General features: G+C 41.6%; 3 protein-coding genes across 11 annotated transcripts in view; 1 reads left to right on the top strand and 2 right to left on the bottom strand.

Annotated features, from left to right (window-relative positions):
- The window catches only part of exd1 (exonuclease 3'-5' domain containing 1), a 43,356-nt gene that overhangs the window by 13,932 nt on the left and 3,496 nt on the right, over positions 1-25,928 (top strand). For 3 of the 4 annotated variants that reach the window (XM_079692252.1, XM_079692250.1, XM_079692251.1), the window contains 8 exons: positions 23,478-23,543; positions 24,234-24,267; positions 24,390-24,466; positions 24,565-24,632; positions 24,789-24,875; positions 25,001-25,105; positions 25,190-25,270; positions 25,355-25,498. In XM_079692252.1, the coding sequence (XP_079548378.1) occupies positions 23,516-23,543; positions 24,234-24,267; positions 24,390-24,466; positions 24,565-24,632; positions 24,789-24,875; positions 25,001-25,105; positions 25,190-25,270; positions 25,355-25,498 (624 nt within the window). In that variant the 5' untranslated portion in view covers positions 23,478-23,515. Of the gene's footprint in view, positions 1-21,878; positions 23,331-23,477; positions 23,544-24,233; positions 24,268-24,389; positions 24,467-24,564; positions 24,633-24,788; positions 24,876-25,000; positions 25,106-25,189; positions 25,271-25,354; positions 25,499-25,928 lie in introns of those variants that run through there. The other variant, XM_079692249.1, reaches the window with a different exon arrangement.
- On the bottom strand, positions 111-7,491 carry LOC307046093 (zinc finger protein 862-like). 4 transcript variants are annotated; one of them, XM_079692256.1, is made up of 6 exons: positions 3,297-7,491; positions 2,919-3,148; positions 2,450-2,814; positions 2,289-2,372; positions 1,976-2,171; positions 111-1,842 (listed from the first exon to the last, which is right to left on the bottom strand). In XM_079692256.1, the coding sequence occupies exons 1-6, from the start codon at positions 3,665-3,667 to the stop codon at positions 1,715-1,717; spliced, it is 1,374 nt and encodes a 457-aa protein (XP_079548382.1). In that variant the 5' UTR covers positions 3,668-7,491; the 3' UTR covers positions 111-1,714. The 4 variants fall into 4 exon arrangements, with proteins under 4 accessions (XP_079548382.1, XP_079548380.1, XP_079548379.1 ...); XM_079692254.1 differs by having other exon boundaries at positions 1,976-2,372; positions 3,297-4,361; positions 5,357-7,491; XM_079692253.1 differs by having other exon boundaries at positions 1,976-2,372.
- LOC307046091 (uncharacterized protein) lies at positions 9,793-19,736 on the bottom strand. Of its 3 annotated transcripts, none has more exons than XM_079692246.1 (11): positions 19,597-19,736; positions 19,402-19,479; positions 13,796-14,034; positions 13,569-13,681; positions 13,003-13,205; positions 12,700-12,897; positions 12,520-12,606; positions 11,982-12,232; positions 11,457-11,585; positions 11,107-11,247; positions 9,793-10,665 (listed from the first exon to the last, which is right to left on the bottom strand). In XM_079692246.1, the coding sequence occupies exons 1-11, from the start codon at positions 19,658-19,660 to the stop codon at positions 10,477-10,479; spliced, it is 1,692 nt and encodes a 563-aa protein (XP_079548372.1). In that variant the 5' UTR covers positions 19,661-19,736; the 3' UTR covers positions 9,793-10,476. The 3 variants fall into 3 exon arrangements, with proteins under 3 accessions (XP_079548372.1, XP_079548374.1, XP_079548373.1); XM_079692247.1 differs by having other exon boundaries at positions 10,523-10,697; XM_079692248.1 differs by lacking the exon at positions 13,796-14,034.

The following is a 25,928-nucleotide window of genomic DNA, read 5'->3' as shown; positions in this document are numbered from 1 at the left end:
TCACTTGTGCCTTGTACCGCAGAGTTTGCAACGTCACAAATAAATGGGGCCAATCTTCAGTCAGATGTGAATGTGTAATCTAACATTTTCAGTAAGAATAATGGACAAAAGGAGTGCAAATACAATTTATTGAAATGTGAACCAAAAGTTAATCAAATGTTTTAAATAAAAAGCACATATGGACAGAAGGTGTAAAACTATTAAATGTATAAGTAAACACATTTACTCAAATAACGTGACAGACTAGGCCTGTGCAGTTGATATCAGCTTTGCCCAGCATGGGCTCCTCCATCAGGCCTGGTCCTCCATGCTGAGGAAAGACCCTCAGTCCTCTCCAAACCAACAGACAGGACGTCCATCACTCTGAGGTTTCTCCCTGAAGTCTCTGCAGCTTTCTGGACACCACACTGTCTCAATCCGTCCACACTGAATATGAGAGGGGGAAAATGAAAATAATAAATGCTTTAATAAGAAATATAAAGTTGACTGTTGAGTTGCTCAGTTTTTTTAGATTGTCAATACTATTACTGTATAACTAATATATCAGGTTAAGAGGCACATTCAAATAAAGATTGGTCTTTAAATACATGTTGTCTTTTGAATTGTTTGTCTAAAGTCAAGGATCTAGAACTGGTACTTAGTTTTAATGATACAGTCTGGTTATTATGCTGTTCGGAGGAGGCCTCACAGGTAAGAGCTACCTACCATGAAATGTATCTTATCTTGATTTAAATGTATGTATGTAAGTAAAATATAAATAACTACAGTGCATGACATTAAGGATTTTGGGAGATGGCCCTATGGGCCATCTAAGCTAATTTACAGATGGCCCTGAGCCCAATAGAGATGGCCCTGAAAAAAGGGCGCGGACGAAATGACGCACGAAAGGTTTGGGGGACCTGCAGGTCTTAGATGCTGTCTGGTGCATTCTCTAGACTGAATTATAAGATGAACCACCATATTATATTGTACAATTTCAAGTTTATTCTTCATTTCACTTCTTCTTGTTTGTGTTTGCTGATTCAACGACTAATGGTCTTTCAAGAAAGTGTCAATGTCTGACTCGTCTATGTCTGACCCATCCGAGTCGTCAAGAGCTTCAGCCAAGCGCTTATCGCCAGCAGCCACATTCTCTGCCTCAAGCCCGAGCTCGTCAAATATGGCCTCCTGGCGCACATTTTCCTCCTGCTCGGCTTCCTGATCCATAAGAACCAGGTCTTCATAGAGGTCGTCCCGTATCTGCTGCTCCTGCTCCTTCTGCCACGGGTTGAAGCCAGGGCGACGAGCCCTATTTCCTGAGGTCCACCACTTCTCCACGGCTACGGCAGCATCAAAGTTGTCCATTGAGGGGCCCTCAATGGAGGAAAACATCAGGCGGCTGAGCTGCTCAGTACCCAGACAGGAACGCCAGTCGTTCTTCACCCTCTTCATGCAGCTGAACCCCCGCTCACACACTGCAGTGTTGACTGCCAGAACAAGGTATACTTCAAACAGTATTGACAGCCCCTTATACTGTTTGCATCTCTCAGTGTCACACAGGATGCCAGAGAAGATCTGTGGCATTCGAAGTGTGCGGGCTGCTGCATAACTCTTGTAGAGGATGAACTCAGACTTCAGCATTTTAGTTGTAACACTGTGCTCGTCCATCAGGGGCTGATAATGCTCACAGATATCAGCAAAGTCTTGTTTGCCATAGGCAGCCAGCTCCTGTCTGTCAGAGGGCCACTGACTGGGGTTGAAGATGGCAAATTTTGAAGGGACACTCCCTTTCTGGAGATCTTGGAATCTTTTCTCCAGGTGCTTGATGAGCACATCCGGAAACACATAAAAAATGTATAATCCCTGTATTTGGACCACCATAAAAACATTATCTATTAAAACATGTTATGCCCATATTTACTTATGAAGAAAATATTTACTTTTGAAGAAAAAATATTGAATATTTACTTTGAAGAAAATATTATTGGGCACATACCTATGACTTTCTTCCGGAGAAAGAGAATCTGCCCTTCGTTGACATACTTGAGTTTAGTCCCTCGGAAGAGGCCGGTTTCTGAGACTGCATCAATGACCTCCTGCATCCCCTCAGTTGGTTCGAACTGCAGGTCCACTAACTTCAGTGAGCATGTCTCCAGGGCTTCCACAGCATCACATACAGTCAGGCTGTCCTTCTGGAAGTTCAGTGACAACTCAGAGAGGGCTTCAAAAGTGTCACGCATGAAATAACTGAAAAGAACATTGTCATAGTCCATGAGGAAGGTGAGGATCCTGTACGCCCTTCCTCGCACCTTTGGGCTTGGCTTTGGTCTTCTATCAGTGCTTAGGAGATCCTGGAAGTAGGTCACGAATACCGCGTAGCTTTCGCACACAATCTGCAATAAAGATAGGAATTTTATATTTTCTATGCTGATGAGATGTAATTATCTATTAAATATTTGTTTAGACCTACCTTGTTGGCTTTGTGTATGTATGGGAGAAATCTCGCCCCAGCAAGGTTGGTTGGCTTCAGCACTTTCTCCTCCAAGGCATCCGCTACCAAACGCAGCTCATGTAAGGCTTTTGGGCTGAACTTATAGTGCTTGTAAAGCCACTTAAGGTTCTGATGAAGTGCCTTGAGCTTGTCAAGCTCCTTGAGGCTGTCAACGAGCCCCCTCTCAGCACGGTGGGCCACACAGTGAAGAGCGATGAGATATGCGATATCCCGTTTGAGGAGGGCCTGGACACCATTGTCTTTCCCGAAGTTAACAGCAGCCCCATCTGCCCCGAACCCCACCAACCTCTTCTTCCAGTCGTCCACTCTACCCCGTGCAAATGCTGTTTTTAAAATAGTTTTCAAATAGCACATTATTAAATGTCTTCAGCAAACCATTTTTTTTTTTAAATAGATAATCACATGTCATCAGCAAAGAATGTCTTACCTCCCATAATGAGTGCATATAGGCCTTTAGCATTGGCTCGCTTGACGTGTTCAATGCTAAAAAACACATTCTTTGGCCTCTTGGTGGAGTCTAGGTACCGTACGTACACGATTTCTTGTTCCAGGATCGCCTTGTCCGTTGCCCCATCTATCATGACTGAGAAGAATCGGGCACTCTTCACCTCAGCCAGAATAGGGTCATAAATGAACTGGTAGATGTCCACAAAAAATCTAAAAGTAAAAATATCAATTAATTTAATACATTTGCATGTGGCAGTTGTAACATTTTAAGGTGAAATAAATGCAAGAAGTACCGGTACCAGTAATTCAAAAAATTACTTGTGAAGAAAAGATATTTACTTTTGAAGAAAATATTTACCGTGCGCAGGCTTTGTCGTGGTGGTAACACAGGGGCATCTTGGCACCGGTCCTCCTTTTCAGGTCCACCAAGACAGGAAAATCTGCAAAGGGCCTCTCACTCTTGACCACAAAGTAGGCCACATGGAAAAGGTTGCTCATGCCAGCACGAAGTTCATCCTGCATCTTAGAGAGGCCACGCAGTATAGGGGCCACCACAGAATTCTCACCAGCAATCTTTGCTTGGGCAGCTGCAGCACACATCTCATGCTTCTTGCTTGGATCATGACAATCCAGTAATGTTTTGCGGAACGTACTGTTGCCCTTGTACAGACTGCATGTCCTGAAATTAGGGAAAAATAAAAATAAGCAATTTGGGGTTTGGGGCAGCATTTTTTCTAATTCGAGACATGGACAAAGATTGGCCAGAACTCCCTCTGTACATAGTGTAATTTGGGGCCAGAATATAGAAAAAAAATTGAAAATCAAAAGTACATATACAAAATTGCATAATTATATAATAATAAGTTCATACATAATTATCACTGATGGAAGGGAAATGTCTGCAAGGCTCACAGAACATTTCATTCTTCTCTTTGTCAAATCTCAGCCATGGAAACTGGTCCAGCCAAGCTGGGATGAATGCCCTTGCCCTCTCCTTCCCCTCATAGTCTCTGGCCTTCTGGATTCTCTCTTCTTCTGACTGGGATTCTCTTTTTGATTCTCTTTTTTTGGGGGGGGGGGGGGGGGGGCTGCAGCTCAGTCTTTCTCTTCTTCTTTCCAGGTTGTTCACCTTGCTTTGGTGGACTAAGAAACATTGTAATACACTCTGACTTTAAACGATTTGATCATTATGTATTCAGCATCAGAATCCGTAACTAAACGGAAATTTCCGCGAAAATGTGGTTGCATTCGATACATTGTCCGGGTAGTATTCAGTTGCGCCACTTATGTGACAGACAAGAATAGTCAATTCTAATGTCTAACACATAATGTGGAGAAAGGGATGTCCTGTATGGGTGGATTGTGCGTTGATCTGTTGGTAATGCCTCGGGGTTCCGGTTGGCATGTAAACAAATGCATAATGCTGCGCACTAGGGCTGCAACAAACGACTAATTTGATAATCGATTAATCTATCGATTAATGAAACGATTAATCGATTATTCGGATCGTTAAGGTTTTAACTGTACTACTACTTATATCAATACTGCTTATCGATCTGGTCCTTTTAACGATAGTATTAACGGTTCTTTTGACAAGAAATAAGGTAAACTAACTAAACAAATTGTGAACAAAACTAGCATTGCTTTTTATTTTTAATTAAATGCATAATATTTCACATCAAAAGAAACAACAATGTTTTAACAAATCATATTAAATAATGTGATGACAGAACTGTAAACAGAATAGCTGAAACTTTAACAAAATAACTCAGTTACCTCTAATCATTAACCTATGTTTTTATAACTGAGTTAACTCTGTGTGTTGCTGCTAGCATACATAACACCTGACGTGGAAACGTTACTCGTGGACGGGGCTACAGAGCTACTAGAAAGACAGTGGAACCCGGTGCATTCCTCCGTCTGAATGTGGTGCACTTTTGCTAAATGTTTAGACAAATTGCTCGTTTTACCGCCTTTATATGATAAACTGTTATTGCACTTTTGGTAACGAGCATTGTCCACATCGAGACGGCTAAAGTTTAACCACACCTCGGAGCGCGTTCTCTCCGCCATCTCCTGCATGTGTGTGTAAACTGCCCCGCCCCCTCGCAAGCAGGCGGGGGAGAGATCTCTCGTCTGAATTGGGAAGATCGAAAATACATTATAGACGCATTTTGTAGTCATATTGCATATTAGAAACTGAGTTGGCGACACTAAGACTGCGATATGTTTATGTAGCAATAATACATATGACATATGTTTTAAATCTCTCCTGTACCGATAAAAAAGAGCGATAACGTTGGAGCTTAACGGGGTGTAGAACACATGTGATGACGTCACCAACGAATCGACGACTGAATTAGTTGCCAACTAATTTGGTAATCGATTTTAATCGATTAAGTCGATTAGTTGTTACACCCGCGCAGTACGCTATACTTTGCGGCCTCACCCGGTTGCATAGCGACACTTATTGTTTAGGTGTCTTTTAATAAGCAGGCAGTCATATCATTAGCTAGAACTAGCTGGATCTGATCGATATGGACATAAACGCGAGTGAAGTCTAATCTGACGGGAGAGAGAGATCAGCTGCTGCTGACGAGTCGACATGCAGCACTGCATGATCACATGCAGCGGTGAGCGGAACAAAACACACACTTCAGGTTAGAATATCACACGTAGATATTTTAATTACCTCTCAAACTACCTAAAATAGTTATAGATATGTTTAGTTTTACTGTCGGGTCACTCATTACTGGATCCGCGAGCTGCATGATACTAGAATAATAGATTGCCCGATCGGGCAACCAGCAGGTGAGGCTTCATGGCCCGAGCTAAATGCTAGATGGCCCGGGGCCATCGGGCAGCCCTTAATGTCGAGCCCTGAACTAATATGCAAACATATTAATATTTGCTTGATTCCAGTGTTGAATTTTATGGAGGACAGAACATGACTTAAATATAAATAAATAAATGTATGAAGAAATACAGGAATAAATAAATACGTAAATAAATAAATGAATACAGGAATAAATTAATACAGGAATAAATTAATGACGAAATAAATACAGAAATAAATAAATGTTGAAATGAATACACAAATAAATAAATATGGAAATAAATACACCAATGTATAAATAAAAGTCGAAAATAAAACAGAACACACGTTATTATATATCTTTCATATATTTCTACATTTACGCGACATACATTTATTTATTTATGTGTCCGTATGCTAATGAGGTGGGTGGTCCAAACCTCAGTCTGAAGCAGGATTGGTTACAGGAGTGTGTGATCATTTCTGGCAGAGGACTCTATATAGGACTCTATAACGCCTGGCTAACCGCGCTGATTCGAATGCAGGAGCTTTACTGTTTAGCCCTTATCTTTATACATCCATGGTTTATCCACAGTTGTAAGGTTTATTTATGGATATTGGTTTAAGAGCCATTGGAGATCATTTACGATCATTAGCGGACCATTTAGAGAACGGAGAACCAAAAGACTATGTCCAGTTTCGTGTGGAACGATGTATAGAGGACTTGGCTCAGCTCGACATTGATGTGGATGTTAACCCAGCTGTGTTTGAGAGTCTTCAAGAGGTTGCCCGCCAACTTGAAATCCTCGGAAACAGAGGAGGCGACCCTTGAATGTTGCCCCGAAACGTTATTGAAGCACATCTTCGTTGGGGGCACACCACTGGGGACATCACGCAGGTGTTCGGGGTGTGCGAAAGAACAATTCGTCGGAGGATGACACAGAACGGGATACGGTAGGTTTAATCCGCATTCTTTCAAGATTTTTGTCTGGTTTTCCTTACTTTTATTGTTTTGGTGTAGGCTATATCAGTGTACACATTTGTTAGACGCATTAACGTGTGTTTAGTAATGATAACGTTTCATTAGCCTACATTTCCTCAATCCAAATCAACCTACTTGTGTATAGATTGTTCACAGATTTATTAAAATGTTAATAGGCAATTTATATGTTGAAACCATGTTGAAACCAATACATCAGATAGACATGTCGGGTCAAAGATACAAACATGCTTTGTATACAAAGCAAAGGTACCATTACCTCAGACATGATGTTGGCCTAATAATAGTAATGAGGTTTAAGAGATCAGCTAATTTGTTTCAGATGACACCTACATCTTTCAATGCAGGTTACTACAGAGCAACACACTCATTCTGATGTGCTTTGATTGTACAGTGCAAAAGGTGACTATTGTTTATTGTGACTTACTATTGTTTCGTTATTTTTGATGATCAGGGTCCAAGATCTATTAACTATGTTAGATGACAACAGTTTGGATGAAAGTTCTGTTACCCAAATTCTGCAGCATCATCCCAACTCTGGGTACAAAATGATGGTGGGTCACCTGACCTGAATGCACGAGGGATACGCATACAAAGTAAGGGATTGTTATTATTATAATAATCCTCCATGCAGTGTTTTTTTTTTTACTACTTGATAATGAATCACATTATTCTGGCATATTTAGGAATGCTTTACTTTTCATTATGTTGCAGTACATCATATCTCTGCATTTCCCCGAATATAATAGGACAGCGTGTCCAGGAATCCATGCGGCGCGTTGATCCAGGTGGAGTTTTGATTCGCACTCTGCAGCTGAACCCAAGAAGGCGCAGGAAGTACTTTGTACCAGCACCAGTTTATGGCACATCGACGGCAATCACAAACTGATTACGTATAGTATAATCATTAACACTCTCAAGCATTGCTCAAACATCCACTTCACTACAGTTACAAAAGATGGGCCCATCTAAAGTGTTATAATCAATCAGCTTCAATGCAAACCAGACTTCAAGATTCAAAGGCTTTTTTGTCATATGCATGATAGCTTTTTTTATTGGTTGGTAATGAAAATCTGAAGTCTCAGTCTCCTCTAACAATGCAACATACAATATTCTGTAGACATAAAAACTAGTTAAAACACTGCAAGAAGAAATATAAATCAAATATAAATGAAATGTATCAAATTATTAATTGCACCAAATTCCTCTGCATGCAAATTAGTTTTACTATCAAAATTAAGATGATTTATGTTTTGTAATTAGAACTTTTAGTAGGATAAGGCCTTTTAAATGTGTAAATGTCTGTACATACATTAGTGGATTGACCTTAATGTGTGCCTATACATATCCCTTTAGGTGGCGTTTTGTTGTGCATGGTGGTATTGACGGCTTTAGTCGTCTCATCGTGTACTTGAGTGCGGGCAGCAACAGTTTTAAGAAGCTTTTTGGAAGCCGCCAATGTCTACGGTGTGCCATCACGTGAGGTCAGATAAAGGTGGAGAAAATGTTGACGTTGCATGCTACATGGTGGCAAACCGAGGAGAGAACAGGAATTCACACATTGCTGGCAGGAGTGTCCATAATCAAAGGTACCTTGAACTTCAAGTCAAACTTTTATCAAATGAAGTCTTTGGTAAAGATTGCAATGTCAACTATATGTCTAGCTATTTAGCCATTATTAATGTTGTTGTCTTATTTTTGTTCGTCTTCCGTGAGATAAAACCATAGAAATAAAAAAAGTTATATTTCGATAATAAAAACACTATAATTATGACACCAACTGTATAATTTGACAAGAAGGATAACAATATTTTTCAAACATCTATTTAGTGAAAGTCCCAGCACGTTGCATGACTGGGCAAATTACTGTTGGAACTTGGATTTTGAATGTATTTTCCAGTCAAGAGAACCTTACATTAATATTGAACCACAACAGTTAATGTGGCATAAATATGGCATTAGTCCCTCTTTTTTTATACATCCATAGTATGTTCAGCTGATATATTTCCTGATCCAGTTTCAACAAAGCTTACAGTAGAAAAACCTCACCCAAGTTTGATGAACTTTGCTCAAGCAAAATGTTGTTTGCTAAATCCAACTTCCAGCTTTTTTCCAGAGCCATTATTGTGCACTTTCCACGTAATCAGGAACATTTTCCTTTTGAAATCTGCAAAAATGTTAATACTTAGCTTCTAATTAATGTAATTCAATTCTAATTTACTTACCATTTATGGTAGGTGAAAGATGATATTTTGCATGTATGTTTTTCTTTTTTGTTCACTTAGCAGACTAAATATTTTCCTTCCTTTTTCCTCAAAAGGATAGAAAGGCTCTGGAGAGACGTTTATGTGGGAGTGCTGGATCTGTTCTACACAATGTTTTTTAACCTAGAGAGAGAAGGCCTTCTCAATCCTGACTGTGAAGTGCATCTCTATGCTCTGCACTGGTGCTTTGTGCCCCACATACAGAAGCACCTGCAGTTTTTCCGGCAAGGCTGGAACTGCCACCGACTAAGCACAGAGGGAAACCGGTCCCCACTGCAACTGTGGACTCGCCATCAGCGTGAGGCCCAGGAACCTATACAGGTTTGATTGTATTCAATAGTTTTATTTTGACTTTGACTTTACTTTCCTACATGGGACCACTAATACCCACTTTTTCTGTCATTACACAAACTGTTTAAAACAAATAATACAAGGGAGGTCCATTCCAAAGTGCATATAGTAGCACAATGTAACAAATAGTGGCCTGTTGTCGAGGAATTATTTTATTCTGCATATCATCGGCACTTTAGGAATACCTCATAGAAGTGTTTAAAATGCTGTGATCAACCAGAACAAGCGATTAAGGAAGATAATGATACATCAGGGCTTTCTGCTCTCTCTAATTATTTCATAGCTGTTCATGGAACATTAATCAGGAATTCTAGGGGATGATACAAAACTTTAGGTTATATAAAATGAATTAACTGACATATATACTAAAACTTTGATTTTGGTTGACTAACTTTAGCTCTTGCAATTGCAGGTTGACATTGACTTTGGAGTTGACTGGACTGGACCATGTGCTCATCGCCAGCCTCATGTTGTGGTCCCTGAAGTTCAGCTGCAACGTTCACTGACTGACCAGGAAGTGGAAAGACTTCCAGACCCTGATGGCCCTCTGTCCAATGTGTGGAATGTCTATGTACAAACTGTTAGCTTATTGACTGAAATGCTACAGTAAATGTGTATCAAAAGGCTGTTGCTGTGGGAAATGTAGTCTTTTAAAGTTTCGACTAGGACGATTAGGTGACAATATTTGACTGAGTTACATGAAGACGCTGGTACCAAGATTCAGTATATTTGGATTTTAATACAATAAACATTTTAATGGTAATGAAATTACGTTCAGTAGTAATTTTAAACATGTGTTGCACTGAACCATATGCTTGTGAATCAACACTTACTGTAATGCGTCAAGCAATATACATTTGTTACAGTTAATAAACATTTTGTAACCAATATCAATTTAAAACGTTGAAAATATATAAAGATAACCATGCTTTCCTTGTTATGTGCAATAACAAGGAAAGCATGTTTATATTTATATATTTGCAGTGTTACACAAACTGGCCGGAGTAGGCATTAGCTGAGTTTATTTTCCTCTCTGAAAACATACATTTTTGGCTGGCCAAACAAAAGACAACAAATCTTACACAAGTACTAAGGTGTGTCTGTGTCTTCAGACCATCCCGAACCCAGTTTCAGTGCTCCAAATAGCAGCGAGAATGTCCCTTTCAAACATACAGTATTCTTTGTAATGTCCTGGAAGTTTCAGCTGGTGAAAGCATGTGGAAGAGCTGGGGAAGTTGCTCTCCACCACGGTCACATCCAGGTCATATCTAGGAAGCACATTCCATCCTATCCAGAACTGCACAAGTTTCCCAAGGATATGGGGAGATGCTTTATAAAACATAAATATATAAATTCATTTTATTATAATTGCTTTCAGTTAATAGTTAAATAACAATAATGTTACTTAAATTACGCCTTGGATTGTTATCTTATCCAAGCCCATCTGACAGATTTAGTTTTGAAAGGAGCCCAGTGAAAGCACAATAATAAACAGAACATACAAGAAACTGCAGGTTTTGCTGTGTAGCAGAGTAGTCTAAAGATACCGTTTTTCTATTGGTTTAGCTCCTTTTAAGCAGCAAGTAGCATCATTTCATTTAAAAATATGTTTGCGTATGGTGAATGTCTGTTATGATAAACTTAAAGCAATGGAGGACTGAGATTAGTAAATAAACCCAATTTCTAACTCCTGTGAGTTAGGAGGAAGTATTTGACTGAGCAGCAAGAGATCACTTACCCGTGGTGTGCACTGCATATCAGATGCTCTTGGAAAGAGAAGGGGAATCGTGTCTTTCCTCTCCGTTAGCATAGGCCAGATCAGTGTCTCTTTTAAACCCCTTCGTAACTGCTTGACTTGTCTGGAGGTTCTTCCAAGGACCTGCACAATATTTGCATCACAGTAGAAAAGCAAAACAACCTGATTGATCTAATAGCCCAATAAGCATGTTTTAATACACGTATTAACATCCAAATATGTATTTAACAAAAAAGCTAAAATGTGATATGCCAAAATTAGGTCCTACTTCAAAACTTCAACTCTGATTAGTCAGTCTGATTCATATGACCTGTTAAGTAGAGAATACTCACAGCATGGAGGATCAGTTTATCAAATAGCCATCTCCTGTTGTCACATGTGACTAGAGGCAAATCCCAGGGCAGTGCCAACTCATTGATGAGTTTTTTTTCTTCTGATGATAATTCTGCTGTTCCCTCCAGCTAATAATGGAATGAATAGAATGAATTTGATAAGAATCGTTAATTTCTCAATACTTGTATAAACATTCAACTTTGATACAACATAAGACAACCCATCAATTAGAAGTTGATAACACCTGTGCTCAAACAACACACCCATTTAACTTATAATCAGCATGTTAGTAGTTGGTAACCTATAAAAGCTATGTTTTGTCAAAAAACATCGTAAAGGAGGACATCTGTAAGTGTTCTAATGATATTTAATATATCAGTGTATGCTGTTTAATAATGCTTCAGTACCCCCTGCTGGTGCAAAGTGTAGCCACATGATGTTAACAGTATCTGAAAGTAGATCAGCTAAATAAATAATATCCAAAGGTTGAATAATAAAATAGGTTAGAAAAAAATTGAACATACCAACTTGATCGTCTCACGGATATCAAGGTCAACACAGTCCTTAATATATATTGTGGCTTCTTCCGGGGATCCACCAAAGAGCACATGCAGGATAACTGGGGTCAGTCCTCCTAGGCATGGCCCATCATGGAGGAATGAATGTCCAATCATTCGGGCAGCAACAACAAAGAAGTCACTCTCCAAAAGGAGATGAGAAGTGGAGGGAATCAGATGATCTTGTTCTCCTTCAAAAAGAAGAGTTCCTCCAGGCACTTCAAATATAGGAAAACAGTCAAAGTAAATAAATAGTAAAGTAAAGGACATACATATTCAACTATCACAAAGCATTAGTAAAGGAATTATCAAACCGCCACTGGATACTGGTTGATCCTGTAGAAACCTACATGTTCACAGCAGCTACAATCACATCAGGTTTTAGGAATACGTTTTGTTTTCTGGGGTTAAGGGACAGATCTGTTTTCAGCCTGGAACTGGTACAAAAATACACATAACTTAGTGGATGAGACCCAGTGATCAGCCATAGTAAATATTTACTTACCAAACTTCATCTCAAAACCAGCCTGAAGTTTTGACATGATGGTTGCAAAGAAATGCCGAGTCACACCATCACCAATTGCTGGATCTCCTGAAAAATGTAAACACACACTACAGACATCAGTTTAACGAGAATATGGTTTGTTCATTTTTTTATCTTAGGTTTTGTTTGTAACCGAATTACCCTTAAGTGTGCATGTCAAGGGGCAAGCCCACTCAACATTTGCCTTCTTATAAAAAGTAGGGACTGCTCTTTCCCTTTCCTCTGCACTGTCTCCAAGATCCATAGTAAGACACAAGGATTTTCCAGTTGCATGCTGGCTTAAAATGTCTTCTTTAAACATCTTTGCTGCCTCTGTGGGATCTGGCGCTATTTTCCAATCTAAAAATAGTTTAAAAGGTTTCCAAATTAATATTGGATCAAGTTAAATGTAGAGAGCAACAACTTATTGCGATACATGATGTACTTATAAAGGAAGTTACACACCAGAGAAGCCACTTTCCTCAGTGGGATCGATGTCAACTACCTCAGGAGAAGGAAACATTTCCTGAGGTGGCACCGAGTGTCTTGTGTTCCTGGCCCTTGTTGTCTCATTTCCCTGTGCTCCTGTGAACGTGCTTTCAAATCTAACTTGACTTCCGGAGGCCCTTTCAGACTCAATCTGCACCTCACCGCTGCTCTGTGATGGTCTAGTATAAAAAGAGGTCATTTCTGTTACTCGGTCTACTTTAAATTACATATCGCACTCTAGAAAAAGATGGCAAGTAAACCAAATGTTACTTTTCCTCAAAACCAACATCCAGAATGTATATCTTTCATATTTGAATGTATTAGAGGACAGCAGATTATGGCGTTACAGAGGGATTGTTGGAACAAAAAGTAATAATATCTGGCCCCATAATTATAAAACCTCAGATATGCTGATATGTCAAAAATATTTTACATTCATTTGCAGCATCCCACAGCCTTATGCTTATTGGTTATTGTGTGTCTACACATGCAGTTGCAGTGTGCCTGACGAATGTGATGTTTAGTTCTGTAGAGAGTAATACCTCATGCAGTTATTGTTGTGATCCTTGATTCTTGAAAAGGGGAACTCCTCTCCACAGACGACACATTTCTGATTTGGTCCAATTAACACGTTGTCGCCTTCTGATCGACATGCCTGTCAACAAAATAGTTTAAAACTACATCACAAGCGAACAATTATGTTACTGTAAGTCACAGATTCTACTTTTAATGTTTAATTGTTACACCACTATAGAATTGAGGAACTTACAGGGTCCAAATTCAGGGTTCTTTGCATTGGTCTAATGAAAACTGTAGCATGGCCAATCTGGGTCTGAGGGTCCTTCAAATATCTGACATAGTAACCCTCATTGGGACAGGGGATCACAATCAAGTGGCGACTTCTCGTAGTGCCAGATATTTTTAGCAAATCGAAACCACCACCGTTCCGCAGTTTTGGATAGGCATCCATCAAGAACTTGAGGAATTCATTTGAATCTGTATGGCTGCCTAGAAATACATGATACACATAAGAGATCTAACATAAAGATAATGTTATGATTGTAAGGGTAACTCAATATATTTATATATCACAAATGTACATTTACCATAAAATATACACAGAAAAGGAGAAAGCAGTTTGATAATCGTCATTCTAATGACTGACAGACCTTTAAATGTGAGCCGTTTTTCCCCTAAACCAACAGCAGCGAGTCTTTCTTTGGCGTATCGGTTGGGGACTAAGGCTGCATTCTTGTCCTCAAGGCAATAGAATAAATGGGTATAAGAATGCAGGTGTGCAGGACCAGAAAGGGTTTGCCGCCTTGCCGTCCTCCTCCCTCCCATGTAGGGGCCAAACAGTCTTGAAACTTCGGCTAGGATCAAGTTAAGAAGATAAGCACAGTGTTTCCCCTACATACAAATAGTGGCGGCGCAGCGCCGCTGCTGAAATATGAGCGCCGCTGCTAGGGGGCGCCAGCCAGGTACCCAAAAAAACAAATTAAAAAAAAACCTTTTTTTCTTTTCTTAAAATAATAATAAGTGGCGAACCCTTTTTCATTTTTGATTGTTTGTTATGTGGATTTGTAGTATTTGTATTACTGGCATAGGCGACAAAGGCGGTCGCCTAGGGCGCCAGATCTGGGGGGCAAAAACATTTTTGACCGTTGGTGCTCATCCAAATGTTCGGCCTTGATGTAACAACATTCATAATTAAGTAAATGTAACACCCTTTTCACCCCGGTTACACGTTTAATTTGGCTTGTACGGTGGGCGCTGTAAGTGATGAAAGTGGGGGATGTTGGCTTATCAGGCGCCCGCAGCTCACAGCCAAAGTGGTAGCTTGGTAGCGAGAGAGCGAGCAAGGGAGAGGGCGCACCGGTACCGGCGCTGATGTTATTAGAATCTGGTGCTAGCTGCGCTAACGGATATAAGAAGTAGATGTTTCAACAACGAGGGTGGAGGAGAGCTCTCCTGTCAGACTGAGAGGCTCAGTGAGGTTAAGGACTCTCTGAGTATTTAGATAGTTAATTTTAGTCTAAGTTATCTCAGTGGGTCTCAAACGTTTTGACCACAAATTATGTAAACACATATTTCCAAGGCACTCCTTTCTAATTATTAGGATAAATAAAAACAGGTTTGAAATCATTCCAATGTATACTATAGGACAGTAAACCAAATATATCGTTTAAAGTTGGAGAGATACAAAAATGTGCATAAATAAATAAATGTTCCATCCATCCATCCATCTTCTCCCGCTTATCCGTGGTCGGGTCGCGGAGGTAGCAGTTCCAGCAGAGAGCCCCAAACTTTCTTTTCCCTGGCCACATCAACCAGCTCTGACTGGGGGATCCCAAGGCGCTCCCAGGCCAGAGAAGAGATATAATCCCTCCATCTGGTTCTAGGTCTACCCCTTGGTCTCTTCCCAGCTGGACGTGCCTGGAACACCTCCCTAGGGAGGCGCCCAGGTGGCATCCTAACTAGGTGCCCGAACCAGCTCAACTGGCTCCTTTCGACGCGAAGGAGGAGCGGTTCAACTCCGAGTCCCTCCCGGATGACCGAACTTCTCACCTTATCCCTAAGGGAGACACCAGCCACCCTGTGGAGAAAACCCATCTCGGCCGCTTGTACCCGCGATCTCGTTCTTTCGGTCATGACCCATCCTTCATGACCATAGGTGAGTGTAGGAACGAAAATGGCCCGGTAGACAGAGAGCTTTGCCTTCTGGCTCAGCTACCTTTTCGTCACAACGGTGCGGTAAAGAGACTGCAGTACCGCTTCCGCTGCTCACGCTCCATTCTTCCCTCACTCGAGAACAAGACCCCGAGATACTTGAACTCCTTCACTTCGGGTAAGGACTCATTCCCTACTTGGAGTGGACAGTCCATCGGTTTCCTGCTGAGAACCATGGCCTCAGATTTGGAGGTGCTGATCCTCATCCCAGCCGCTTCACACTCGGTTGCGAACCGATCCAGTGAGTGCTGAAGGCCGCAGACCGATGAAGCCATCAGAACCACATCATCTGCAAAAAGCAGTGGTGCAATCCTTAGTCCACCGAACTGCAGACCCCCTCCCCCACGACTACGCCTCGAAATCCGATCCATGTATATTACAAACAGGATTGGTGACAAAGCGCAGCCCTGGCGGAGGCCAACCCTCACCTGAAATGGGTCCGACTTACTGACGAGGACCCGGACACAGCTCTCGCTTTGGGAGTACAGAGATTGGATGGCCCTGAGTAGAGACCCCCTCACCCCATACTCCCGCAGCACCTCCCACAGTGACTCCCTGAGAACCCGGTCATACGCCTTCTCCAAGTCTACAAAACACATGTAGACTGGATGAGCGTACTCCCAGGCCCCCTCCAGGATCCTTGCGAGAGTAAAAAGCTGATCCGTCGTTCCACGACCAGGACGGAATCCGCATTGTTCCTCCTCAATCTGAGGTTCGACAATCGGCCTGACCCTCCTTTCGAGTACCTTAGAGTAAACTTTCCCGGGGAGGCTGAGTAGTGTGATGCCTCGGTAATTGGCACACACCCTCTGATCCCCCTTTTTGAAAAGGGGAACCACCACCCCGGTCTGCCACTCCTTCGGTACTGTTTCCGACTTCCACGCAACGTTGATGAGACGTGTCAACCATGACAGTTCCTCAACACCCAGAGCCTTCAGCATTTCTGGGCGGATCTCATCCACCCCCGGGGCTTTGCCACTGTGAAGTTGTTTGACGACCTCAGTGACCTCCCCCCGGGAGATTGGTGTCGATCCCCCGTCATACTCCAGCTCTGCCTCTAACATAGAGGGCGGAGTTGTCGGGTTCAGGAGTTCCTCAAAGTGCTCCTTCCAACGCCCTAACACTCCATCAGTTGAGGTCAACAACGTCCCATCCTTACTGTACACAGCTTGGATGGTTCCCTGCTTCCCCCTCCTGAGGTGTCGGACAGTTTTCCAGAACAACTTTGGTGCCGCCCGAAAGTCTTTTTCCATGTCTTCTCCGAACTTCTCCCACACCCGCTGCTTTGCCTCGGCCACGGCTGAGGCTGCTGCCCTTCGGGCCTGTCGGTACCTTGCAACTGCCTCGGGAGTCCCCCGGGATAACGAATCCCTGAAGGCCTCCTTCTTCAGTCGGACGGCTTCCCTGACCACCGGTGTCCACCAGGAGGTTCGAGGGTTACCGCCCCTTGAGGCACCTAGGACCTTGAGACCACAGCTCCCCGCCGCGGCTTCGGCAATAGAGGCTTTGAACACCGACCACTCTGGTTCAATGTCCCCAACCTCCACAGGAATGCCCGAAAAGCTCCGCCGGAGGTGTGAGTTGAAGGCCTCCTGAACTTGGGCCTCCTCCAGACGTTCCCAGTTCACCCGAACTACACGTTTGGGCTTACCAGGTCTATCCAGAGGCTTCCCCCGCCACTCGACCCAACTCACCACCAGATGGTGATCAGTTGACAACTCCGCCTCTCTCTTCACCCGAGTGTCCAAAACATACGGCCTCAGGTCCGATGATACGATAACAAAATCGATCATGGACCTTCTGCCTAGGGTGCTCTGGTACCACGTACACTTATGAGCATCCTTATGTTCGAACATGGTGTTTGTTATGGCCAATCCATGACTAGCACAGAAGTCCAGTAACAAACCACCACTCCGGTTCAGATCAGGGGGGCCGTTCCTCCCAATCACTCCCCTCCAAGTGTCTCCATCATTGCCCACATGTGCGTTGAAGTCTCCCAGCAAGATTAAAGAGTCCCCTTCAGGAGCCCCATACAGGACTCTTTCCAGGGTCTCCAAGAAGGCCGTATACTCTGAAATGCTGTTGGGTGCATAAGCACACACAACAGTCAGAGTTTTCCCCCCCATAACCCGCAGGCGTAGGGAGGCAACCCTCTCGTCCACTGGGGTAGACTCCAACAACGAAGCACCCAACCGGGGACTTGTGAGTATCCCCACACCCGCCCGGCGCCTCACACCTTGAGCAACTCCGGAGAAGAATAGAGTCCAACCCCTATCCAGAAGTAAGGTTCCAGAGCCGACGCTGTGCGTAGAGGTGAGCCCAACCAGATCCAACTGGTAACGCTCCACCTCCCGCACAAGCTCCGACTCCTTCCCCCCCAGAGAGGTGACGTTCCACGTCCCCAAAGCCAGCTTCTGTCGCCCGGGTCTGGTCCGTCGAGACCCTCTGCCTTCACTGCCACCCTTCTGGCAGCGCACCCGACCCCATCGCTGTTTCCCGTAGGTGGTGGGCCCGCGGGACGGAGAAGCGGAGGTGTTGCCCACGTCGCCTTTTCGGGCTGTGCCCGGCCGGGCTCCGTGGCAAGCCCGGCCACCAGACGCTCGCCGACGAGTCCTCCTTCTGGGCCTGGCTCCAGAAGGGGACCCCGGACTTCCTCCGGGCCGGGTATCCTCACTTCGTGTGTCGTCTTTCATGAGGTCTTGTGAACCAATCTTAGTCTGGCCCCTTGCCTGAGACCAATTTGCCATGGGAGACCCTACCAGGAAAACAAAGTTCCAGACAACACAGCCCCCAGGTTCATCAGGGCACACAAACCTCTCTACCACGATAAGGTGCTGGTTCTTCAGAGAGGTAAATAAATGTTAACTAGGTAAAATAAGATATGAATGAACAACAAAAATAAAATAAGCTACATTTATTTGTTATTGGCTATGGTAGTTATTGGTTATGTTCACATACTTATTTGATTATTAAAATGTAAACCGATCTTTTTCATATGGGCGTTTTAGAGTTGTGCCCCCTAGATCAGGTCTCTAGTAATTGTGTGCTCAAAGTGCACCAGATTGAAGCATTTTACATACCCCAGGACCCCCCTAAAGGATGTGACGTCCACCCCCCAATTCAAACATGTTCATACAATACTGAATACATTTGAAGCCATTTTTACGTCTATTACCTATGTCAATAAGTTTCTGCAGTGTATTTGTCTTTTGTAGAATTTTTTCATTTATTCTTTACACATAAGATATCGCCTAAAATCTCACCTAGGGCGGCAAATTGTCTAGAACCGGCCCTGGTACTAGGCCTCAAGAGCCTTTCTTGTGCTGACACATAGAAACAAATTGGCGGGGCGCACTAAAAAATTCCACGCGCTACGCGCTCACATTATGCTGGGCCCACGTGCCTTAGCACCGCTGCTATGACTCCATCCTAGGGGAAACACTGAAGCAATATTGAGTGCAAGGAAATAATGATTCAATGAGAATCCAGGGGGGAAATGTTGGTTAGCATTAGCATCACACGCTATACATATAATGATCCCTTCAAGCTGGTCGACAGAAACTGAATCAAATAACTTGTCATTGGCGATATAAACTTAGTACACTGATCGGATTTGCATTACAAATAGTAGATGCAAAGACCTACCGTCCACTGGGTGTCTGGGAGTCCCGTTATGTAACGGATGAGGAGGAGACGAAACTGGAGCGTTAGCGGTCCTTGGTGCTGCACAAAACATAACATAGCGCCATATTGGGTACAAAACTGTACATTTAACACACAGATCAGTTTTTTTACATTGTCATATCAGTCTTACACTAGACCTAAACATGAGTCACTTACAGTTTTCAAGCTGGTTAGCCGCATCCCGCAGAAGGTCTGCTTGCGCCCTTCCAGCCGAAGCCATTATTAGCGAGTTGCCCTGGGTGTACACTGTACACAGAATGTACAGATGTGACTTGCCACGAATCTATTGCTTCTGCCTGGCACCAACAATTGGCGAATCCTGCTTCAGACTGAGGTTAGGACCGCCCACCTCATTAGCATATGGACACATAAATAAATAAATATATGTCACGTAAATGTAGAAATAAATTAAAGATAATAAAGTGTGTTCTGTTTTATTTTCGACTTTTATTTATTTATTTATACATTGGTGTATTTATTTCCATATTTATTTATGCATTTATTTATTTATTTGTGTATTCATTTCAACATGTATTTATTTCTGTATTTATTTCGTCATTTATTTATTCCTGTATTTATTTATTTATTTATTTACGTATTTATTTATTTATTCCTGTATTTCTTCATACATTTATTTACACATTTATTTATTTATACTTAGTCATGTTCCGTCCTCCATAGAATTTAGCACAATTGCATACAAACGTTAAGGGATTTTAAGATTCTGAATTATTATGCTAAAAACTCATTAACTTAGATTATTATTTATAGTTTTGCTGAATAGTTTCATGTCCGCTTACCTTAGAAACGTAAAATGCCAGGGCAGTGTGCAGATGGGGAGCATGTTAGCTTAGCTTGGTAGCTTCAGCTAGCTCTGGAACTTTCAGCTCGGTGGCAGCAGGTCGGTTATGGCTAGAAAGGATCCGTCTAGTGTAAAACTCTCGCGAGAGTTTGCAAGTCACGTGGCTGAATGTTTACGTTTGGCATGCAGCCTTTCAGTTACGATCGTTAACATCAGTGGGCCACAGCAAATTATCGTGAGAAGCTAAACTATCTATTAATTATGTCAATGAAAGGGAGTGTGATTTTTTAAATAGGGTGTTAGCGGTCTTGCTGTTCAAAGAAGAATGACAACACTGTAGATCACCAACACTATGGTTTATTTTTTATTCACAGGCAAGTCAACGTTGTCGCAGTAAAAGTCCCAAGATAGCTCCTGGTGCAATAAAATGTTCCCTTTCAGTGTTTTACTATTATCCTGCTGCATTAATGTGTATGTTGCATCATGTTACTGCTGTAGATGTGTTTCCGAGCCGCTCCAACGAGAGTTACAACGAGAACGTGACGTCATATTTACACAAGACGGATCCTTTCTAGCCATAACCCAGCAGGTCCCGCCTCTGCTCGGTTACGGCTAGAAAGGATCCGTCTTGTGTAAATATTACGTCACGTTCTCGTTGTAACTCTCGTTGGAGCGGCTCGGAAACACACCTACATTAGTAACATGCAACATACACATTAATGCAGCAGTAATATTAATAGAGAAACATCAGACATAATAGTAAAACACTGAAAGGGAACATTGTATTGCACCATGAGCTATCTTGGGACTTTTACTGCGACAACGTTGACTTGCCTGTGAATAAAAAATAAACCATAGTGTTGGTGATCTACACAGTGTTGTCATTCTTCTTTGAACAGCAAGACCGCTAACACCCTATTTCAACAATCACACTCCCTGTCATTGACATAATTAATAGATGGTTTAGCTTCTCACCATCATTTGCTGTGGCCCACTGATGTTAACGATCGTAACTGAAAGGCTGCCTGCCAAACGTAAACATTCAGCCACGTGACTTGCAAACTATCGAGAGAGTTTTACACTAGACGGATCCTTTCTAGCCATAACCCCTCGGCTCCGCCTCTTTGCCCTTATTTGGAGCAGGCGGGAGTTGAACTCTGACGTCACTGTCGAGCAGTTGGCCGACTCCGTCTACTAAGGGCTTCACGGCAACTCTTCAGAATCCTATGGGTGACGTGACGGACCCTACGTCCATTTATACATACAGTCTATGGTTGCCACACAATAATTATTGAGCTCTGTAATGAGGAAACTCAAGATCCCTCCGCTACGCGTCGGGACCATACACTGTATATATAAAGGTCGGGACCATATACTATAAAGGTCGGGACCCTGATCTGCCTGACGAGGCTCCATTAAAATATAAATATTGTTAGTGAATTACTGAGTTTAGGCACGTTAATAACGTTTTAATTAAGTTGACTATAGTATATTCATATTTGTCAGTGCTTTCATCAGTTTCATGTAAATTCGGCAACATAAACATAAATGATCGTGGTGAAGATGATGATTAAATTATAATAAAAAAATCGTTTTTGGAGCCGGTGGGCTTCCTGATGTTTTTTTGTACAGTAGTTGCGGACTAACCAACATTATTTTGTTAAATTAAAACATGGTGATGTTTTGTAGCCTAAATGATTACATCTCTTATTTAGCTCATAGTATGATCCTATCCGTGGCATATGGATCTTAACAAATATCTGCCATACAGTAGTAGCCTACCAGACATAAATCTACCGTACAGAGTCCATGATCCATTGCAGCTGCTTCATTATAATTAAATGTATTTATCCAGGGGGCGGTCTCAAGTCACGCTGGAGGTTTTCCTTTGGGCGAGGGCAGACCCCGTGCCGGCCACGGCCCTCACGTTTCAAACTGTCTGAAATGAGGTGCGACATCTGTAGTGTTGTCACCTGTGGTGACGAATAGACGTGTGATAATTTATATATAGGCTACAGTTTATGGTTGTCACTCAGTCATCAGTTTCTATACACTATCTGGATTTAGTTATTGCGTAACAATTATTGTGTTCCCACGAATTACTAATGCGTGGGAACATAATAACTAATTCGTGGTTACGCATTATTAATCCGTGGCCACGTATAAATATTTTTCTCACCATTGTCACCAGGGGGCTCCGTACTAATGGTTGACATTAAACATTAAAAAGACCAGAGAGAATCAAAGGAAGGCAGGCAGGCAGCTTTGCATGACATTCTTCTGGACGTGTTTCATTGTGGTGATAGTGAGGGTAATCAATCGTTTTGTTGACAAGACAGTAGTGACGGCCATCTTGGTGACGTGTGTTGTTCTGCGAGACCAGAGATGTAGTTCATTGAGCGTTTCACACTGTCACACATAAACAAATGTGTTACTTCACAGTTTTACGACACTTTTATTTTTTTTGACTTGCAAAATTATCTTTTAAATTGACAAACATCATGTGTAATTCGTGGCACAATTCAAACGGGATCGAAAAATAATCTTTCTCTCTCCATTGACTTCAATTCATAATTTTTTCGAAATAAGGTCCCATGGAGGTCCACCGGAAGGGGAGGGACTTCGCAGGAAGTCGATGTTGAAATTACCATATATCCATCCAGCGCCGTATGTATCTACCAGCGCCGTATAGACTGACCAACGGCGCTGAGACTGACTATAGACACTATCTATATGGCGCTGGTATCTACCATGAAGCTTTTGAACGCAGCATTGACCTCAGAGGTCGCTCTCACCGCCTCGTGGATGTAACGTTAGCTCTGCAGCCTAGCTAGCTTAGTAAAGTAAAATCACAAGTTGTTGCTAGCTGGCCAATGTAACATCGTCGACAGCTGTATTTCTTAAATAGCAGCTTTCTTTTTTGTAACTGCTTAAAACAATTCATAACCTAACTTCAAAATGGTTATTGACGACACCAAGCTGCTTAATATCCTGAAGGGAAAACGGGTCAAACTGACCCTCAGGAACTCATCTTACCTCGGCATCGTGCAACGCATAGACGCCAACGAAACGTTGATTTTGGCCAACGGTCAGTAAAAAATTGTGTTTATTTTATAATGTTAGCACAAACTTGTTGAGGAGTGAACTCTATAATGATTTCAGTTTAAAATGTATTCGTTCTATGAAGGTTAACATATCAACTTAACTCGAAGTTAACTTTTGTTTGTTGTTTCAGTTTGTGACAGTAATGGCCGTAAACTCCCTGGCTCTAAAATGTTCTTCGGCCATGAGATTCTGAATGGTAAGTTCACTCATATCTGCAAAGGGAAGGCTGGACTTGACATATGACCAGTGGTGTAAAGTAACTACTAAGTACATTCACTCAAGTACTGTACTTAAGTACAATTTTGAGGACCTTCTACTTTACAACGGTATCTCCATTTTTTGCTAGTTTGTACTTCTAGCCCACTACAATTTAGAGGTAAATGGTGTTCTTTCATTCAACTACATTTATGGAATACCTTTTAGTTACTTTACAGATATAGATTAATGATATAAACATAATCAATACTTAAAAAAAACTTCAGTTACACCTGGACTAAATTCACAAACTACCCAGCAGTAAATTAGTTCCACCTTTACCAGCTTTGATACACATATCAATACATTTGTTTGTATGTATATATATCTATCATAGGTTTTAATTACAATTAATTATATATCATTTTGAAAAGGGCCAATCTGAATAATGAGTACTTTTACTTTCGTTACTTTGAGTACATTTTGATGCTAATATTTTTGTATTTTAACTTGAGTAAGATTTTGAATCCAGGACTTTTACTTGTAACAGAGTAATCCTACTCTGGTATTTCTTCTTTTAGTTAAGTATAATATCTGAGTAATTCTTCCACCTCTGCATATTACTATTGAGAAATATCTTAGGTACAGTTTTGACATCTAACATGGCATGTTTATATATTATAATCAACAGTGGAATTCGCCAATGGAGCCAACACTGGCAGCAGGTATGTATTGTGTCATCTTCGAGAACAACCTTATATATATACACACAGTCTATGGTGACTACACACTGTGCTGGCTTTGACTTGCTTTTAACTCTAACATGATATGTGTTGTTGTTTCACAGCAATGTCTGTGAGTCCAGACTTGAAGAGCATTTGAATGTGGAAAAGTTTCAACCATACAGGAAGACAATCACATTGGGTGAGTATACAAATAATTTTTCTATGGTGTTTTTGCTAAAGCTATATCCAAGCTATGTAAGCATTTTTACTATTGAGTGGATCCTTTACTTTTTACAGATGAAGATGAAGGGGAGTTTATAAACTTTGTCGTCATAGATGAGTTTCAAGAAAAGTTTGTGTCTGCTGTAAGTTGATTTTAGGTTCCTTTTCTGTTACAAAGATCATTTAAATTGCAAATCTTTCAAGTCCAAGTCCACATGAGCAAATAACGGTGATGGCATATTTACTGAGACCTGTTGTCTCAAAATCTCTCGATAATGTCTTACGTTTCTCTCTGTCAGGTGATGGACATCAAGAAGCAGCGTGTGATAGGTGTGGGAGCTGATGGAGTCGAGGTATTTGACCACGGGAGACTGTGTTGGCTGCAGGTGAGAAGTTCTGCATTCCTGTTTTTTTTTTTTTTATCCTTCCCTCCGTCTCTAGCTGCCTTGTTTTCCTTCATGAAAATAATATAGATTCATATTTGAAACTGAATGTGTCTTTATTAATTTAGATTGCCACTAAAAACAAGGTGTACCTATTCGATATCTTGCTACTTGGACCTCGGGCCTTTAAGAACGGTCTTTCCATGATCCTGGAAAATAAGCACATGCTGAAGGTAAGTGTTATAAACACACTATAAATACTATTCAGTCAAAGTTCTGATTATTAACGTAACAGCTATGGTGTGCATTTTGTACAGGTCATTCATGATTGCAGAGCCCTTGCTGGATGTCTGATTGCTCAGTTTGGGATAAACCTGACCAACGTATTTGATACGCAGGTACATGTTCAGTGTACAATGGCCTACTTTCTCTTCTGTATGTTTAATAGACCTTAGACCTGCTCTTTTTCTGTTTGTGTTTAGGTAGCAGATGTCATGTGCTTCTACTCCAACGCTGGAGGTCTTCTCCCGGACCGAGTCAGCACTCTGCAGCAGGTGGTTAGTCTCCACCTGAAGGTGCCGTCCTCCCAGCTCCTGTCCCTTCAGATGAAGTCACAGCTCACAAAGGTAAAGTCACATCTTATTCGAGAACATTTATTTGGTGTATTGTTGTGTTTTTCAATATGAAATTGCAATATGGACTAGTGTAATTTTTCACAGGAGGCACTGTATTTGTTAAAGGCAAAAATATGTTTCAAAATATCATCCTGACTTAAGTATTGTAATTCTTCAGAGAGGTCCATGATCACAAATCGTGTTCTACTGACTTGTGAAAAGAATATTTATTTGATACTTGCAAATAATTACACAATGATAATTTTTGATATATGTTTCTATCAAAATGTGAATAATGATGCAAACAAGATCATTCCCTCTGTCATTGCTAATCATATCCAAGTTTTTATATCAGTCAATAACAAAATATTAAATATGTTTTTCAAATATTTGAGCCAAACTGTATAGTTGCATCTGTATGAACTGTAATCGCTGGTGTGTG

The sequence above is a fragment of the Notothenia rossii genome, assembly GCF_949606895.1.
Source record: "Notothenia rossii genome assembly, chromosome: 7".
Lineage (NCBI taxonomy): Eukaryota > Metazoa > Chordata > Actinopteri > Perciformes > Nototheniidae > Notothenia > Notothenia rossii.
This window is presented reverse-complemented; position numbering and strand designations above follow the sequence as displayed.

Excerpts from the sequence above, each read along its gene's own strand:
- LOC307046093 (XM_079692253.1), bottom strand. The coding sequence starts at position 3,667 with ATGCTGCCCCAAACCCCAAATTGCTTATTTTTATTTTTCCCTAATTTC. Across the intron at positions 3,149-3,296 it reads CACGACAAAGCCTGCGCACG|ATTTTTTGTGGACATCTACC; the intron begins GTAAATATTTTC and ends TTTTACTTTTAG. Across the intron at positions 1,843-1,975 it reads TCTCCGGAAGAAAGTCATAG|GGATTATACATTTTTTATGT; the intron begins GTATGTGCCCAA and ends GTCCAAATACAG.
- LOC307046091 (XM_079692246.1), bottom strand. The coding sequence starts at position 19,660 with ATGGCTTCGGCTGGAAGGGCGCAAGCAGACCTTCTGCGGGATGCGGCT. Across the intron at positions 13,206-13,568 it reads CACAACAATAACTGCATGAG|ACCATCACAGAGCAGCGGTG; the intron begins GTATTACTCTCT and ends TTTTTATACTAG. Across the intron at positions 12,607-12,699 it reads CTTGACATGCACACTTAAGG|GAGATCCAGCAATTGGTGAT; the intron begins GTAATTCGGTTA and ends TACATTTTTCAG.